This window comes from Fundulus heteroclitus, chromosome 9 (genome assembly GCF_011125445.2).
Source record: "Fundulus heteroclitus isolate FHET01 chromosome 9, MU-UCD_Fhet_4.1, whole genome shotgun sequence".
Classification (NCBI taxonomy): domain Eukaryota; kingdom Metazoa; phylum Chordata; class Actinopteri; order Cyprinodontiformes; family Fundulidae; genus Fundulus; species Fundulus heteroclitus.
The window spans coordinates 30,717,841-30,734,544 of NC_046369.1; the positions used below are offsets into that span (position 1 = coordinate 30,717,841).

The 16,704-nt window shown below is 40.6% G+C and overlaps 1 protein-coding gene across 5 annotated transcripts in view; it reads left to right on the forward strand.

Annotated features, from left to right (window-relative positions):
- The window catches only part of impact (impact RWD domain protein), a 39,257-nt gene extending 25,997 nt beyond the window's left edge, over positions 1-13,260 (forward strand). For 4 of the 5 annotated variants that reach the window (XM_036141464.1, XM_036141465.1, XM_036141466.1 and 1 more), the window contains 3 exons: positions 6,582-6,716; positions 11,775-12,400; positions 12,601-13,260. In XM_036141464.1, coding sequence (XP_035997357.1) covers positions 6,582-6,716; positions 11,775-11,834 — 195 coding nt within the window. In that variant the 3' untranslated portion in view covers positions 11,835-12,400; positions 12,601-13,260. Of the gene's footprint in view, positions 1-6,581; positions 6,717-11,774; positions 12,401-12,600 lie in introns of those variants that run through there. The other variant, XM_021318439.2, reaches the window with a different exon arrangement.
- Positions 13,261-16,704: the final 3,444 nt, after the last annotated feature.

Consider the following 16,704-nt stretch of genomic DNA (forward strand, 5'->3'; position numbering starts at 1 on the left):
AAATATATTGTATATATTTTGCTACCCTTTCGACACCGTGAAAACCAACCAGACTGCTGCCATTACATCTTCTGTTTCAGTTAAACATCCCCCCCAATCCTGCACTGCATCACTGTCACATGCCCAAACAAATACCACATGGCTCACCCCAACCCCTCCTCCACCTGGAACGCGTAGACAAACTGCAACGAGACGGAAATAAAAAAATCCGTCCAAACAAAGGAAGAACTTTGTGGTCAAGGCTTTGAGCATAAATAGATACACTGTTTGCCTGGACTCATTCAGTATTTTAAAATAATAATTAGATATATATGAAATAATTGTGATTTCAACAGTCACCACAATAATATCATTGATATTTATTTTCCATAATTGAGTGGTCCTTCCTTAGTTTGCATTGGAATTCAATAAAAATTAATTTTATTTATAAAGCGCCAATTCATGATACATGTCATCTCAAGGCACTTTACAAAGTCAAATTCAATCAGATTATACAGATTGGTAACCCAGCAGATTACATCAAGTCTCTCCAAGCAGCATTCACTCCTCCTGAAAGAGCGTAGAGCCACAGTGGACAGTCGTCTGCATTGATGATGGCTTTGCAGCAATCCCTCAAACTGAGCATGCATGAAGCGACAGTGGAGAGGAAAACTCCCCTTTAACAGGGAGGAGAACCTCCAACAGAACCAGGTTCAGAGTGAACGGTCATCTGCCTCGACCAACTGTGGGTTACAGAAGACAGAGCAGAGACACAAAAAAGCACAGAAGCACAGGTTGATCTAGGAATCCTTTCTATGTTATATGGTGATGGCGGATGATCTGTCTCTCCTGGATGAATTCACAGTTAACAGAATGCCAGACCAGGTGTACCTTCTATGAAGAAAAAAAATGACAGAGAACAAGAAGTTAAAAGCTGAAATAAAAACAGAGAAGACAGAGCAGAGACACGTAAAAGCACAGAAGCAGACTTTGATCCAGGAATCCTTTCTATGTTATATAATAATATTGGATGATCTTTCTTCCTTGATTTCACAATTGACAGATCGCCAGACCAGATGTAGCTACTATGGAGAGAAGAAGACAGAAAAAACATAAAGTTAAAAATTGAAATAACAACAAACAATGCAAATTGGAGAACAGTAGAAATCAGTAGAGTGAGAAAAATGGACCCTAACGTCCTCCAGCAGCCTAAGCCTATAGCAGCATAACTATAGAGGTAGCTCAGGGTAACATGAGCCACTCTAACTATAAGCTTTGTCATAAAGGAAAGTTTAAAGATTAGTCTTAAAAGTAGACGGGGTGTTTGCCTCACGGACCAAAACTGGGAGTTGGTTCTACAGGAAAGGAGCCTGATAGCTAAAGGATCTGCCTCCCATTCTACTTTTAGAGACTCTAGGAACCACCAGCAGACCTGCAGTCTGAGAGTGAAGTGCTCTGTTAGGAACATACGGGGTAATCAGAGCTCTGATATATGGTGGAGCTTGATTATTAAGGGCTTTATACATTACAAGGAGAATTTTAAATTCTATTCTTGATTTAACAGGAAGCCACTGAAGGGAAGCTAAAATTGAAGAAATATGATCCCCCTTGTTGATTTTCATCAGAACTCTTGCAGCAGCATTTTGGATCAGCTGAAGGCTTTGGAAGTGGAAATTGTCTTTCATTTCATCAATGAAAAATATTGGCATCTCTTTAGTTATAAGAATATGAGAAGATTGAGGAATTTTAACACTCAGAGTTTACAATACAGTCAATTGTTTATGAAATCTACTATAGATTATGATTTTATATATATATATATATATATATATATATATATATATATATATATATATATATATATATATATATATATATATATATATATATAAAAATACTGTTCTTCCTGCGTGTGCTGTGTTGACAGAGCAAATAATCCCTCCTTCTCTTCATTTCTAAAAGACTCAGCCTTACTGACACATTCTTTTTCCACAAATCTTGCCTTGAAATTTACCCAAAAATGTATGTTGCCATACTTTCCTATTAGTTTTGACATTTCATCTGTTGTAGCATTTCCCACCTTGTCTGGTGTTTTTGCCACTGTCTCACCTTTTTGAAATAAGAGCCAAAGCTTCACAACATGGAATTAAAATGGATTGTTTGCCAGTTTACACAGTTAAATTTACAGAACATACATTCATCTTTGAAGATGTATTATTCACTTTATTGTAAAGTAAACAACAAATAGGACAAAATAATAGAAAACCTAGGGCTGTTCAGAGAAGGTGTGTTTATACTGACATATCACGTGACACTTAGATTGCAAACGAGTAGGCTTTATTTCACTAATTATGTGACTTTTGAAGGTGATTGGTTGGACCAGAAGTTTTTAGGGGCTACATAGAAAATGGGCTGGATACATATGCAAAGGTAAATTTTCAGTTTTGTATTTTCTTTATACAAATATTTTTCTCTTTTCGGAATTCTATTTTTTGTGTGGCTCTAGTGGCCTTTAATGCAAGTAGGCTGACAGGAAAAGGGCCTGAGAGAGAGAGAGAGGGGAAGGTCTATGGGTCGAACCAGGGACAGACACATCGAGGACTTAGGCCTCCGCATGTGGGTTGCATGTGTCAGTGGCGCGCTCAAATGTTTTCCTTTTCTACTACACCAACTTGGATTATTTTATGCCGATCCATTACAATAGATAAAATAAAAATAGAAACATGTAGAATACAGGTCGAAATGTGACAAAGCAGACTAACACCTAGGGTGGCCTAATGGTTAGGGAACTGGGCGTTTGCATCTTGCAGATGCCACAAAGATTGCCGGTTTGAAACTCGGTCCATCCCTCCGGGGTCCCTGAGCCAGACTCTCGACCACAGATCGCTCACCATTCGCCACTCAGTGTGGTGGCACACTGTTCCCTTGGGGATGGGTTAAACACAGTGACAAATTTCCTTTCTATAAAGTGATTTTTTATTTTTATTCTTAAAAACCAAGAGGGATGAATACTTTAGCAAGGCACTGTTTTCACATTTTCTTGTGTCCAAAGGAGGTTGAAATGTAGAAAGAATAAGAGGAGCAGGTCCCCATGTTTTCAGGATGGATTCAATAAATGTCTGAAAATAACAAAGATCTATATTTTACCTACTGATTTTCTCCCATACAGAATTTTTACAGAAGTCAAATTAAACGCAATGAAGTCAAACACTCATGTACCTATAAAATCTATCAGATTTGGTATATATTTGGCATTGGTTCTGGTATATCCTATCATTAAGGGATATCCAGTGTTTTGCGTTTCAAATTACAACTGATTTTGTTAACCGACTCCAGGCGCAGCTTTGTGCTGGAATGGAACGAAAAGACTTTTAAACACCAACGCAGACGCATCGACCAAAGTTTGCTTTGCTAACAACTTTGTTCACTTCACTTTGTGTCTCTGTTAATAAACCCTTTTTATTTCTGATATCAAACAAGCGCTTGTCCCAGGGCTATGCTGTCAGATGGCACCGTGATTCACACACGCACTCCCACATCACACCAAAACGTCCAATTGTCCTCACACTTTTTGTTTCCCTGTAACGTTGAATGAAAGCCAGTGTGAGGTTTGTGACAAAACAAAAAAAGTTCTGCCGTAACGAAGGCCCGGCGGTGACTCGGAGCGGTTCTGTCATACTCATTACCAGCAGGTGCTGCGTGGTGTCAGAGCTCTTCCAGATGAGGTCCATGACTCTCGTTAAAGTTCATACTCATTCTGGAGGTGACGGCAGCCGCCTGCGCCAGTGGGACCCTGCGATAGATATAAATCCCTGTGAAATAATGCGCTGGCTTGTTGGTGCAGAGAATGTGATCTGCTGCACTGAATTCAGATGAATCAAGCTGTTCACCTCCAAAAAACAGTAAGAGATGTTTCAGAAGATTTAGATCCAATATTCTGAAACGATCTCGGAAAACTGCAGGAAGAAGATAAAAATCCACAAGGATGTTACTCTGTTTGTACAACCCTGTCTGATATTCTCCCTCCACCGCTCACACGTAATGCTGAAAATGCAGGAATTAATAGCAAAGACACCAAACCTGTGCTTTTATTGGGCAGTCCAGTATCTCTTTCCACACTGTTTTTGATTCAATGTTTCATCTCACGTTCGCTGCTCTCGTGTGCCTCATTATCATACATAAGCTCAGAAGACCTGCTGCACGCTGCCTCCTGCCAAACCCCTCAATAAACGGCAGGTAGACTTAGCGACGTGATGATAGAGTCAGCGGAGCATTTCCTTTGCAAAAGAGTAGAAATTAGAGGTTGGCAGGGAGTGCAAACTGAGCAAAATGAAGGAGTTTACTGAGTTTTATGGATTATTGGCAAACACAGACGGTACTCTAGGGGAATGTGGATGTTTGTTTGACTGCATACACTTCATATCAGATGTCCCTTATGGTGAGCTTTCTCCAATGCATAAAAAAAAAATCCCATTTTGCAGATGGGACATTTACCCAGTTCTGATAAGGATGAGAGTCAGCTCCTCTAAGTCTGAGGCCATGGTCCTCCACCGGAAAAAGGAGGCTTGCCCCCCTCTGGGTTGGGGGTCAGCCCCTGCCTTGTGAGGAGGGAGGGAGATTGAACCATAAAAATATGACGGTTACAGTGGTTCAACATTTTAAAGGACATATTTTCACATTGAGACAGGTTGGTTTAAATATTTTTTTTTATTCTTCAGGAAGGGAGAAAAGAAAAGACATTGATGAGCATGCAAAAGTTCAAATGTATCTGCACAAAGAAACACCAATAGTCGCCTTCAAAATAAAGTTATTTTCTTAATTTAAAAAGCATGCTAAGAGGGCTGTGAGCATAATTAAAACATCAGAGTCATTTAATTTGTATTTTCTATTGCTACTGCAGGCCAATCTAGTATTCAAAGGGCTGCATACGGCTCGGGAGCCTGATTCTGAACCAGAGTCTTCAATAAACCCACATCTTGTTCGTGCCGATAATGTCTTCATGCAGGGCAGTTTGCTGAAATGTAAGGCTAGCATTAGCATGCATGCTGTTTTGACATGACCGATTGATAATTTGGTTCATAACATGCTTTAGGGTCCATATAATTGCATGTGGTCACCACCTAGAGAGAAAATCGATGCCAGGCTACATAGACCTGGTGTTTCGCTTTGACAGGGACTGACGGGGAGCTGCAGCAGCCCACACGATCTCACTTTTAAAGTGAAAATCAATGTCAAAGCTGAATATTTTGCTGACTAGACAGCTAATCATGAAAATCTTTTAAAGAGAAAAATGGAAATATGCAGAAACATATGGCAATGAGGAAGAACCACCCTTCGCTGCTGGGTCTAAAACCGACCTGCATTTAAACAGCATAATTGTCTGTCATTAAAAGGGAAATTCAATACATTTTTCTCATCAGTGTTTATGATTGGTATGTTGATCGTTGTTGTGTGATCACTGTTTTGGTGTCTCAAAGCTTGGCCCCATTTCCCAAATGTAGTCCTTTGAGTCGTAGGCGATTAAAACAGCAATTCCTACTGCTAAGGGATTCAAAAACAGCTTTTTTCCAAGCCGGTGACTGACATCTCTCCTCTTCCTTTCATAATCTCGTTCCCCTCCAGGGCTTTTTTTCCCTTTTTTTTTTAACACTAGCACATATAAAACCAGGATATAACATGAACTATCTTGTCTGTATCAGCGTCCGACCTTTCTGCTGTAACGGCCTGATATCATCAGATCTACAAGCTCATATTTTATGACACGTTGGTTAATGTTGTTCTTGTAGCACTCTTGAGGTATCGAGGCATTTACTAGAAGAGCTCTCTTCTTAGGCTTGTTTTCTCCGGTCTCACAGCTCTCTTTCGAGCTCTTCCACCCGTTTCCACCTTTAGATTTGTGCCAAGTGCATGTGGACGTGTTCAGCGATGAATAAAGATGGATCCGATTCAGGCGGGCGTGCTTTCAGCCAGATATGAATGGGTCCTCCACGAGTCACAGATTGCACTTTTTGTTTGTGTCGCCGCGCAGAGTCAAATGTTCCTCTTTTGTAGCGGGGAAAATTCAGGCACGGTTTTTTTTTTTTTTTTTTTTTCGTTTTTGGGAACGTTTACCTAGTTGTCACTGAGAGGGCGAGTTTTTGCACACCGTTTTGTCAGCAGTGCTCCCTGGTGACAGCGTTGCCTTTCTGTGCTGTAAAAAAATGATGACAATGAAAGGAAAACTGGTCTGGATCAATTTGCCGTTGAAGATAATGGCAGATCAGATCGACTATAGGAGCGAACGGAAGAATACAATGAAAAGTGTGAGCTTTTTGTTCTAAATCCTCTATTCTGAAATAAACATTTCCCCCAGAGCCTCGAGCTGAACTCAGATACCGGGCAAATTTCAATATTTTATCATCTATGAAAGCAGACGTTGAAATTTCCCTCAGTTTTGATTGTCAGACCCCCAGCTTTAGATTGGCAGCCGTGACTGAGGCATTTCTTTCTAATTTAACCACTATAACACATCTGGTGTGAAATATTCAGCTGCCAGGGAGAGGTGACATGTCGGTTTATCTGAAATTGGCAGTCATTTTGCTCCTGTGTTCGTCTCACTGCAGATCCTGGATGTGAGGAATGTCATGGTGGTCGTGTCCCGGTGGTACGGAGGCATTTTGTTGGGTCCCGACCGTTTCAAGCACATCAACAACTGCGCCAGAAACATCCTGATGGAGGAGGGATATCTTACCTCCACGGTGAGACACTCAATGGGCGTTTTTTCACCATCTTTAGTGCTAGTTTTGTTTGATTTAATGTACCTTTACTTTACCGTATTATATACTACTTATTATCTGCAAGCAATTACAGTATGTTCACTGGCAACTTTATTTTGCCACATTCCTATGAAAACAGGTTGTTTTTTACCAGCCTGCTAGCCGGACTGGCTTACGTCTTGTGTTCAATACATCGCTTGTCAGTCTGGGCAGGCCTAGACTCTCCAACCTCAACTTACCGGACCAATCACAGCGGCCGCAGATAGCAGCCTCGACGGAGCAATGTTTAAATGATTCCCTGAATGAGATGGATATATCTTTAAAAACTCAACAACTGGCTGCTCTACGAACTAAAACAGAGCTTGTTGCTCGGAGTTTGCGTCACATCCGTGGTTCTCTGATTGGATCAAACCTGTTTCCGCCGACCCTGCTAATCCCGCCTTTGACTGTATGCTGGCCAGGCTATTTTTTTTTTGTTGCAGTGATGTCAAACAGAAAGTTGCATTAAAATCCAAACTTTGAGAATTTTTTATTATTCCTATTATTTATTTATTTTTTATTTATTTTTTTACAAAATCCCCATTCTTAGTTTATTGGGACCTTTTACAATTTATTGCTGGATGATTTATACCTTTTTAGCTGTTGGCTAGGGTATAAACATAACATAACATAATGCAGAGATCAGTTTCTCTTAGCCTTTCTTTAAAAGACATGAGAACATTCTCTTCAACAAAGGAAGAACTTTCTTGATCTTAATAAGTCTAAAATAGCTACTAGCTTACACTTGCTTACAGAACCTTGCAAAACTATTTTCTCCCTTGGTATTTCCTTGTTATGCTGCCTCACAACGTGGAGAGCTTGTACCAATTCACTTACAGAACACATCTACAACTTTGAAAATGTATTTTAGTTTATCAGTATAGAGAGTAATTATATATTTATTTCTTAACAATTGGAACTGGGACAAACAAAGCTGAACAAGAAAATATAATTTTCATACATCATGAAAAATTTAGCAGAATGGTATGGAAGAGAAAGACGATCTCCAGAGCTCCCTTTTAGGAAATTACTGTAAAGAGTTGCATCACAGAGTCTCCATAACATCCATGAGAAGCTATCTACGTGCCAAATGGTTGTTTTGGAAGCATACCAGGAAAAACGTCCATGGCATCATAAATTCTATAAAATACAAAGATAGATAAAATATTTCAGAAAACTGAAAATGATTTGTCATTTCATCTTTCAGCAGAATAATGAACTGAAACAAATGGCTAAATCAACATAGAAGTAGCGAAACCAGCACAGAACCAACCTTCTCCCATGGCCAAATCCCTTTCTAGACCTGCATCCTGGGTAGAATCTATGGGCTGAGCTGAAAAAAGGACCCAGAGCTCTAAATGTGGAGAGGAATGGTTTCTCTGTCTGCTTAAGCCTGGTGAAAAGACTAAGTCCTATTAGCCTGTTAACATCAGGGATGCAAATGGGGATCCCATCTGCAATTTTCTTTAACAGGGGATTTTGTAACTGAACAAATACAGTCATATGAAGGTTTTCTGAACATTCTTTGCAGTCTGCTACTACAGTAAAAGATAGATTGTTGAGGCTTTTCTACTATTTTAACCGTAGTGCCTTATTTCACACAGTAAATACTCAGAGGAGGACAGATTACAGGCATTGATTTGAAAGCCGTGTTGGGGTTTCTCCTGCTTCCTACACCATTCACACCTAAAGTTAGATCAGTTTCACTTTGACATTGTAGTTTGTTGAGGGGTCCAGTACAAGTAGGACCATACATGTACAGCGAAGCTGCTCTAAAAGTGTCTTTCTTGAAAACCTTGTTAACATATTTTACAAATGAGCGCTTGATTTCAGCCCTCTTCTTTGAAGCCAAAGTTTAGTCCCCCTCGGACATAAAACCCAGACTCTGTGACAACCGATTCACGCTTGCTGGCTCTGTGCGGAGAACTCATAAGAGATTTAAAGTAATTGTTCTTCCAAAATGATACTCCTAATTGTAGCTGGCTCGGGCCATCAGAAGCCTGTCAGAAGCTTTTGTTGGGGGCAGAGGGGCAGCTCAATTATCCTGATGCATATCTTGATAAAAGACAGTTTCAGCTATTTAACAATGTCAGAGTTAATGAGGGCCCAATGAGAGGAAACTTGTAAAAAAAAAAACTGTGCTGTGAACATTTCAGAGCACAGCACGAGCTACAATACATTAATAATAGTTCCAGCACTAATTACCACTATTATGTTTAATGCTTTCCTTGTTTGCTAAGTAGATCTGTTGCAGTCTATATTCCAAGCATAAAAAAATGTCTGACTTACTAATGATCAATAACGTTGTTCCACAGGGTATTTTTTTTAGTCAATGCAAAAGCAAACACAGATTTTGTCAAAATAGAACAGCTTTCCCGACGAGGTGCCGCGTCAGGGCTCTGACGGACAGTAACAGCCAAGTCTCTCAAAAGACCAGCAGCCAACAGGCTTTCACTTGCATTGCCAAAGTATCCATAAACCTTCAACTCTTTCCCCATTTTGTTAACGTTTATTATTATTTTCGTTGGGGTTTTTATGTGAAAGATCATGCTGCAGAGCTGTGCATAACTGTGAAGTGGAGGAAAAATGATAGTGACCCATTTTTTTTTTTTTTTAGAATTTAAATCTAAAAGGTGTGCAGTAATACTATATTTAAGTAATGTTAAATATAGCATCCTACTCCCACTCCGTTTTTGCTGCTGGTTCTTTGGGGTACGTCTGTAGCAGCTTTGCCAGCCTAGAGAATAAAGCTTGTGGCCACATTTCTTTCAAGAATAGCCCAAACTGTCTAATTTGATGGAATGCATCTGTGGACCTCAGTTTTCACGTCTTTCCATTGATTCTCAAGTCTCTTGAGGTCTGGGCCTTGACTGGGCCAATCTCACACATAAATGTGCTTTGATCCAAACCGTTCCGCTGTAGCTTTGGCTGCTTGTTTCGAGACCTCCTTCTGGAAGGTGAAACTTCCTGAAGGAGGCAGCCTAGAAAAGGGTTTCGTTCAGAATTGCTTAGTATTCTGCTCCATCCAGCTTCACATCAACTATGATCAGTTTCCCTCCAGTCCCTGCTGAAGAAGCTCTTCTCCAGTGCTGCCACACCCCATTTTTTATTGTCAAGAGGGGGTTGTTCAGGTTTATCTGCTGTGGCAGTTTTCTGCCAGATGTGGTATTTGTGTTATGCTGCCCAAAATTTTGATTTTGAAAAATGATCATCTGAGCGGAGCGTTCTTGCCTTGCTGTGCCTGCTATATGGCTTGTGGCCAACTGCAAATGGACCGTCACTTAGGACATGGCTTGCCTTTGTGCCATACTCCCATTTTCAAATGATGGTTTAAACGGTAAGATGTTTAAAGCTTGGGATATTAACCCTGCCTTGAACGTTTAAATAATTTACCCTGACCTTTCTGCTGTTTAGTGAAAGGCTTTTTTTTTTTTTCTTTTCACCAATGTTCTCTAACAAACCTCTGAAGCTTTCTAAAGCAGCAGGATTTATAATGAGATTGAACCCACTTTGTAATGAGTTGCTTTGTGATGGATTGTCACGTAAAACTTAATTAAAATACATTGAAATGTGTGTCTCTAACATGACATTATAGGAGAAATCCCATATTTTTGATTGCTGAGGCGATGAATCTCTGCCAGTAACGATGAAGCTGTGAGGCTGGGACTGCAATACAATCACATCCAACATGAGGCTGATTTGGATGTATTTGTTTCTCTTTTATGTTCTTGCGTTACAATTTTGATGGTGGCGAAAGGGAAAAATGTCCTTTGATTATTTAAGTGGTTGCAAATTATTATGAGGGAAATACGATCGTCTCGAATATGTTTAGTTCCAATATTTTCAGTCGGACGTGGAGAGCTTTCAGTTCCCCTTCCTAATGGCCGCACAGATTGCAAAGGTGAAGCCCCTTCTCTGGGGGATAATCTATGCAGTACATGGACATTTGTGATATGGTTTAAGTTCCAGGCAGTTTATACGCGCTAAAAGGAGGCATGAAACAATGAAACACATAGCAGCCAATGCTCCAAGCAGAATACAAACGTGTTTTTTTTTTTTTTTTTTGTATCCTGACCCCCTTGGCCATCCTGACATCCCCAGAGTAAAGTTTTTTTTTTTTTTCATCGTGCGCAGGGTATGACTGATAAAATACGGCTAGCCAAGACTCTTGGCAACGAGTTTATGCGAGAAAAGGAGCAGAACACGTAATTAACCCTGAAGCTACAACAGTTTAATCTCCAAAGAGATGCTGCTGATCGAAATCTTATTAACGCCGTCTTTTTACTCCTCCTCTCGTTCAAGAGCTTTGCCAAAGTTGAAGCCAAAATTGGATGAAATCTCTTGGCACCTGAACTTGGAGCAAGGAGGTAAAAAGAAAAAGGAAAAAAAAAAAAAGCTTTGTGAATGCAAGCTAGACTGCCTTTTTTTTTACACCTGAATAGCAAAAGATTGCTGCCAGTTATTTTGCAGCATTCAAGTCATTTATTAGCTGTTAGCCAAAACTCAGAGGGAGAACCTGCACTAAATCAGTCTAGGGGCGCAAAATATACAGGGGAGTATTTAAAACTGTTGCAAAGGCTTTTTGAGCTGTGAAACAGTGCCTGGGTGTTAAAGAATCTGATTATTATTATTTTTTTGTTGGAAAACATTCGTCACTTTGCCGTGCGTAACAAAGCTTTCAGAGGCCTGCAGCCCGGGAGGCTGGGTCGACGGCGTTGTAGCAAGGCGGGGGACATTTGATAAGAGTACTTAGGAATGCAATGTTTAGTTTGATGCAATTATTGGAATACATTAGAACAGTATGGTGCGTGTCAATCACCACATTGTAATTTGCATATTTGCACACACAGCGGGAGTTTCGGCTAGAGAGTCTGTCACGAGCTACAAAGCGGCACTCAAATATTTTTGCGAGAGAAAGGCTTTGGCACAGTTTAAATGGAGCACCGAGGCAAAATAATCATCAGTCTGCTCATTCTCTAATCCCGTCCTCTTGTTTCACAGGATGAGGCCTGCAAGTCGGGAGCAAAGACCAAGAGACCAAAAGGCAAGAAGGCGAAGTGAAGTTCGGCAGGATAAGGATCCAGAGGAAGGATTTGTTTGTTTCTTAAATAAATGAAACGCCTCGTTTTAGGTGACTTGGCCTTGTCAAAAAAAATCGTCACCTTGATATGTTTTATTTCTATTCCAGATAATTTATTTAGAGTGCCTTTCAAAGGTGTTTGAATAGCCTTGAATGTCACACATTTTCACATTACAACCTAAACTTCAATGGTTTGGATTGGAGATGCATATGTTAGAGCAGCAGAGGTGGGTTAATTATGCTTCAGAAAGTAAAGACCCTGCCTAGATTTCCTGCTTCCTGTTCCCTTAACCACAGCATTTGAAATCAGTGGTCTCAAACTCAAATCCTCGAGTGTCCTGCCAGTTTTACTACATGTGTCCCTCGCCCTGCACAGCTGAATCGAATCTCCGTTCAGCCGTGAGCTTGGGACCGCTGGTTTAAGCACTCGTCCCTGTCTACGCTGTAGACAGTGGAAATGAAGTGCTGAAAACTCTATACAGAGTTTACGACTAATCTCTGTATAGAGTTTTTATTAACTGAACCTGGATTACCCACCCCTGCACAGGTTAATTCAATTCAATTTAATTCAATTCAATTCAATTCAATTCAATTTTATTTATATAGCGCCAAATCATGAAACATGTCATCTCAAGGCACTTTACAAAGTCAAGTTCAATCATATTATACAGATTGGGTCAGATTATACAGATTGGTCAAAAATGTCCTATATAAGGAAACCAGTTGATTGCATCAAAGTCCCGACAGGTTAGAAGTCCCATCACTTCTAACCTGCTTCCCTGTCCTGGCCATAGATGCATATCCCCACAGCATGATGCTTCCACAGATGTATTTCATGGTGGGAATGGCGTGGATGTTCTGGGGTATATGAAGTATTTTCTGCAGCACAAAACGTTTTTTGTTTTCCATGCAGGCCAGAAAATGTAGTTTTTTTTTTCTTATTTGAACATGAAACTTGCAAGAGTTGTCCTATGCAAACTCAAGAGGAACAGGAAAGAATATATATCTTTCACTCGAGGTGGCAAGAAGGAGGAAAGCAGTTATTTCTGTTGATTTTTAAGGGTCGTTGGTTGTAATTGATTTTATTTAAGGGTATCAGAGTAAAGAGGGTTGTGGCAAGTTTTTACATTTTTATTTGCCTTTTACAAAAATTGAGAACCATCCAACATCTTCCTTCCACTTCACAGCTGTGCATGACTTCATGCTGGTCGATCACATGAAATCCCGGTAAAATAGGCGGAAGTTTCTGGTTGTAATGTGACGACGTAAAAAAAGATCCTATATTTGTATGGCGCTTTAGCCTCTAAGTCTACAATACATCGAAGCGTATATTTGTTTATCTGAGAAGTCTTCAATGAAGTCTTTACAGCTGAACGTGTTTCATTAAAAGAGACTTTGCCATTTACAGACTGTGGGGTTTTCTTTACCGGTGCACCATCTGAAAGCAGAAAAAATTTCACCTAGTTCATCTTTCATCCCAAATCTGGAGCTGAACTAAATTTCACACACAGTGTCCAGAGTTCACAGAAATATGCTGATCCACATCACTGCTCAACAAAATGAAATTTCACCCCCCCCTCACACACACACACACACACACACACACACACACACACACACACACACACACACACACACACACACACACACACACACACACACACACACACACACACACACACACATTATTCACATGCCCAATTTCCCCATCCGTATCTGACATCCGCATGAAGCCTGTTAAATATTCAACTTGTTAACAGTTTCCCGTCCTCTCCGAGCGTTTACTTCACTTAGGCTCCTCTCCGGGGACTTCTCCTCATCTCCTGTCCTCCTCAGCTCTCTGTGTTGGTGTCACTCCATCCTATCCTGGACACTGCCTGCATATTAAGGCACGGCAAGTTTCCCAAAGATACCTTGGAGTTCGGCAGATGGGTTTCCATCTGACGGGCGCAACAGCTGTCGCCGCAGAAACGTGCGGCGCCATGTGTGTTCTGTAACCTGGGGAGATAAAGCGGGCAGCGTGCTGCAGACTGACATTTCATTTAAATGATAGCGCACACAAGATGCACTGGATTTCTGCGCATGCCGGCTATAAGGGGTAATAACAGCTAATTCACTTAGCAGAGATTTCTATCTCTCTGACAAGCTGTCATCACACTGAACCCAATCATCTCAATCCATAATCTTTTTTTTTTTTTTTTTTTGGACTTGTATGGATCTAATATTCATATTCAAGACTGAGGAGAATAATTAGCTGTCTTAGGGTTACACACTTCACCCGTACACTTCCTGCTGCTGATTGGGGTGACACTCATTGGAAGAACTGTGACATCCTGGAAGACAGATTGGGACTTTTTTTCTGCAGTAATGCGCAGATACTGTAGATGTTAAAATCTGCAAGTATGGAAGCCCATAATGCCAAAATGTTTACAAGAACGTTCCAAAACTAATAAATATATTAAAACTATAGTAATCCTGTTAGGAAACAATTTTTGTTATGCTGGGGGAAATGTTCCTTCCATCCAGAAAGAAGTCAATATATTATATATTCAGAAAAGAAAAAAAAATGATCCCTGTGAGAGCTGCAGGCCTGTAAAACTCTGACCAATCACTGTCCTTTGGTCCGAATGGCAGGGATTGGTCAGAGGTTTGGTCCTGCCCTCATCCCTCTCTCTGCCTCAAGTTCTGGGGATATTGCCTTTGCTGTTAGTTGTCCCACGTGCCAATCGTTCTGACGCGCGTGTGTGTGCACGTTCCTTTTTAGTTTACGCTTGCCGGCTGCACAGGCGCACTTCTCATCGTCTCTACTGTAAAGATAGATCACCAGCTAATTATGAGTTCTGCTGTTAAAACAGGAATCTGTATAACGCTCTCGGTCTCATATGAGGTCCCTCAATATACTATTGAAATGCATATTTTCCTTTCATCTTTGAAAAAAAAGTCCACATCTATTTGGTTTTCCTGATTTTAGTCAAAAATGATACAGTACCTAAACTATGCCAGCTTTAAACCTACAGACAGAATTCAGACGTAGACGTTCCTGAGCATAAAGGCGGTTGTGGAGGCAGTCTTTTTCTGACACTGCGAATCATTTGCTCCCAACCATATGTTTTGTCAGCTTACTTTTGAATCTTAACTTAAACAAAGTGTAGCTGTATGCTAGTGCAGTTGGTAGAACTGTAGCACAGAGTTTGCATGTTCTCCCTGTGCACGCAGGGTTGTACTCTAGTTTTCTCCCACAGTCCAAAAACATGACTGGTAGGCTGATTGATCTCTCCAGATTGTTCTTAGCTGTGAGTTGAGTGTGTGTGTGTGTGTGTGCGCGCACGCGCATGCAAATTTATAAAAAAAGAAAAACAACAACAACTCGGTTTTGAATAATCGCCGGGTGTTACTATAGACCGGATGTTAGTGTGATAACAGTATTTTTCCTTATTTCAGAAATATGAAGTTGTTGCTAAAAGTCGGGAGACAGAAAGAAACGTTACACTAATAATATGGTGGCAGTTTGTGTTGATTCCAGATATCTTTCAGGAGAAATCAAAGGAGACATTTAATAGAAAAGTTCATAAATATGAAAATGAACCTGCTGAATCATTTCAGTCCTCTTATGTTTAGCTACGACGGGCACAGAGGACCGGGCAGCTGATTTCACTCCGCATATGCATGAATTAGAGGAACAGAGTGGTTGTTATGAAAATGCATGGGGCTTTAAATTGTTGTTCTTTTGTCAACCATTGGCACACACAAGGAAACACTTGCTGCCATCCCCTCTTAGCAGCAAATCGGTGTCACAGGGGAGGTTATCACGACAGCTAATCAACCATTTATCAAATTATCAGGTAGCTAAAGAAAACCTGGCAAGTGCAGAAGGATTGTTTCCTGAAGATGCAGGTTGAGTGCAGAGCTTGCTCAGAAATAGCTGCAGGTAGACGTGTTTCTGCCCAGACAGTGAGGCAAAAAGATTTGGACCTCAGTCTGATGTCAAGAAAAGCAGCAAAGAAACCACTTCAGTCCAAGAAAAGCATCGATGTCCGACTGGCATTCTGCAGGAAGTACAAGAATAGGTCCAGAAAAGAAGAAGAGCTGGCCACTACACTGTTTCCACCCACGAATCAGTGAAACACAGCAGTGTTTTTTTTTGGCAAAAAACACTGGCATGAAAAAAATAATTGCGATTAAAAAATCCCCAGCAACTTTGCCCAATGATTCGAGCAGCCATTCGACGATGAATGGGATGGAGCACTGATCACAAGGCAAAGGGATAACTGAGCGCTCCTGTATTAAAACATTAACATTTCAGGCACAATGGCCAAAAATCTCCCTACGTCGTACTTCTGCTGAGAACCTGGGGTCGGTTTTAAAAAAGACAAATATCTGACAGCAGTGCAGTTTGGGGAGAAAAGAAATAGAAATTCTGTCAACGTTCGACCATCTGAAGTTATTTTTTTTCTCCAGAAGATCGTTTTGGCTCTCTTCTTTTTGATTTGTCGTGTGCTGTGACAGTTGCCACCTGCCTGTCGAGCACTTTGCGTCAGACACAGCCACTTTGTCATCACCGAGCCACAATGATTCTGCCGTCTGACATTCTGATGGAGGCTTTTTTAGATGTCTTCTTCTCCTTATGACTATTTGATGAATTTGACATTTTCTTCATTCGCAGATTGCTTTCCATACAATCTAACGGCAAGTTCAGGGGTGGGTGTTTGTGTTAACCCGATAGAGAGTAAACTGTGATGCATACAGTCTGACTTACCCCCCGTTTGATTGCTCAGCATGTGATTGCCTCAATTAAGTTGATGAACCTCATGTGGCTATTTCTTTTTGTCACATAGATTGCATTATACTGGT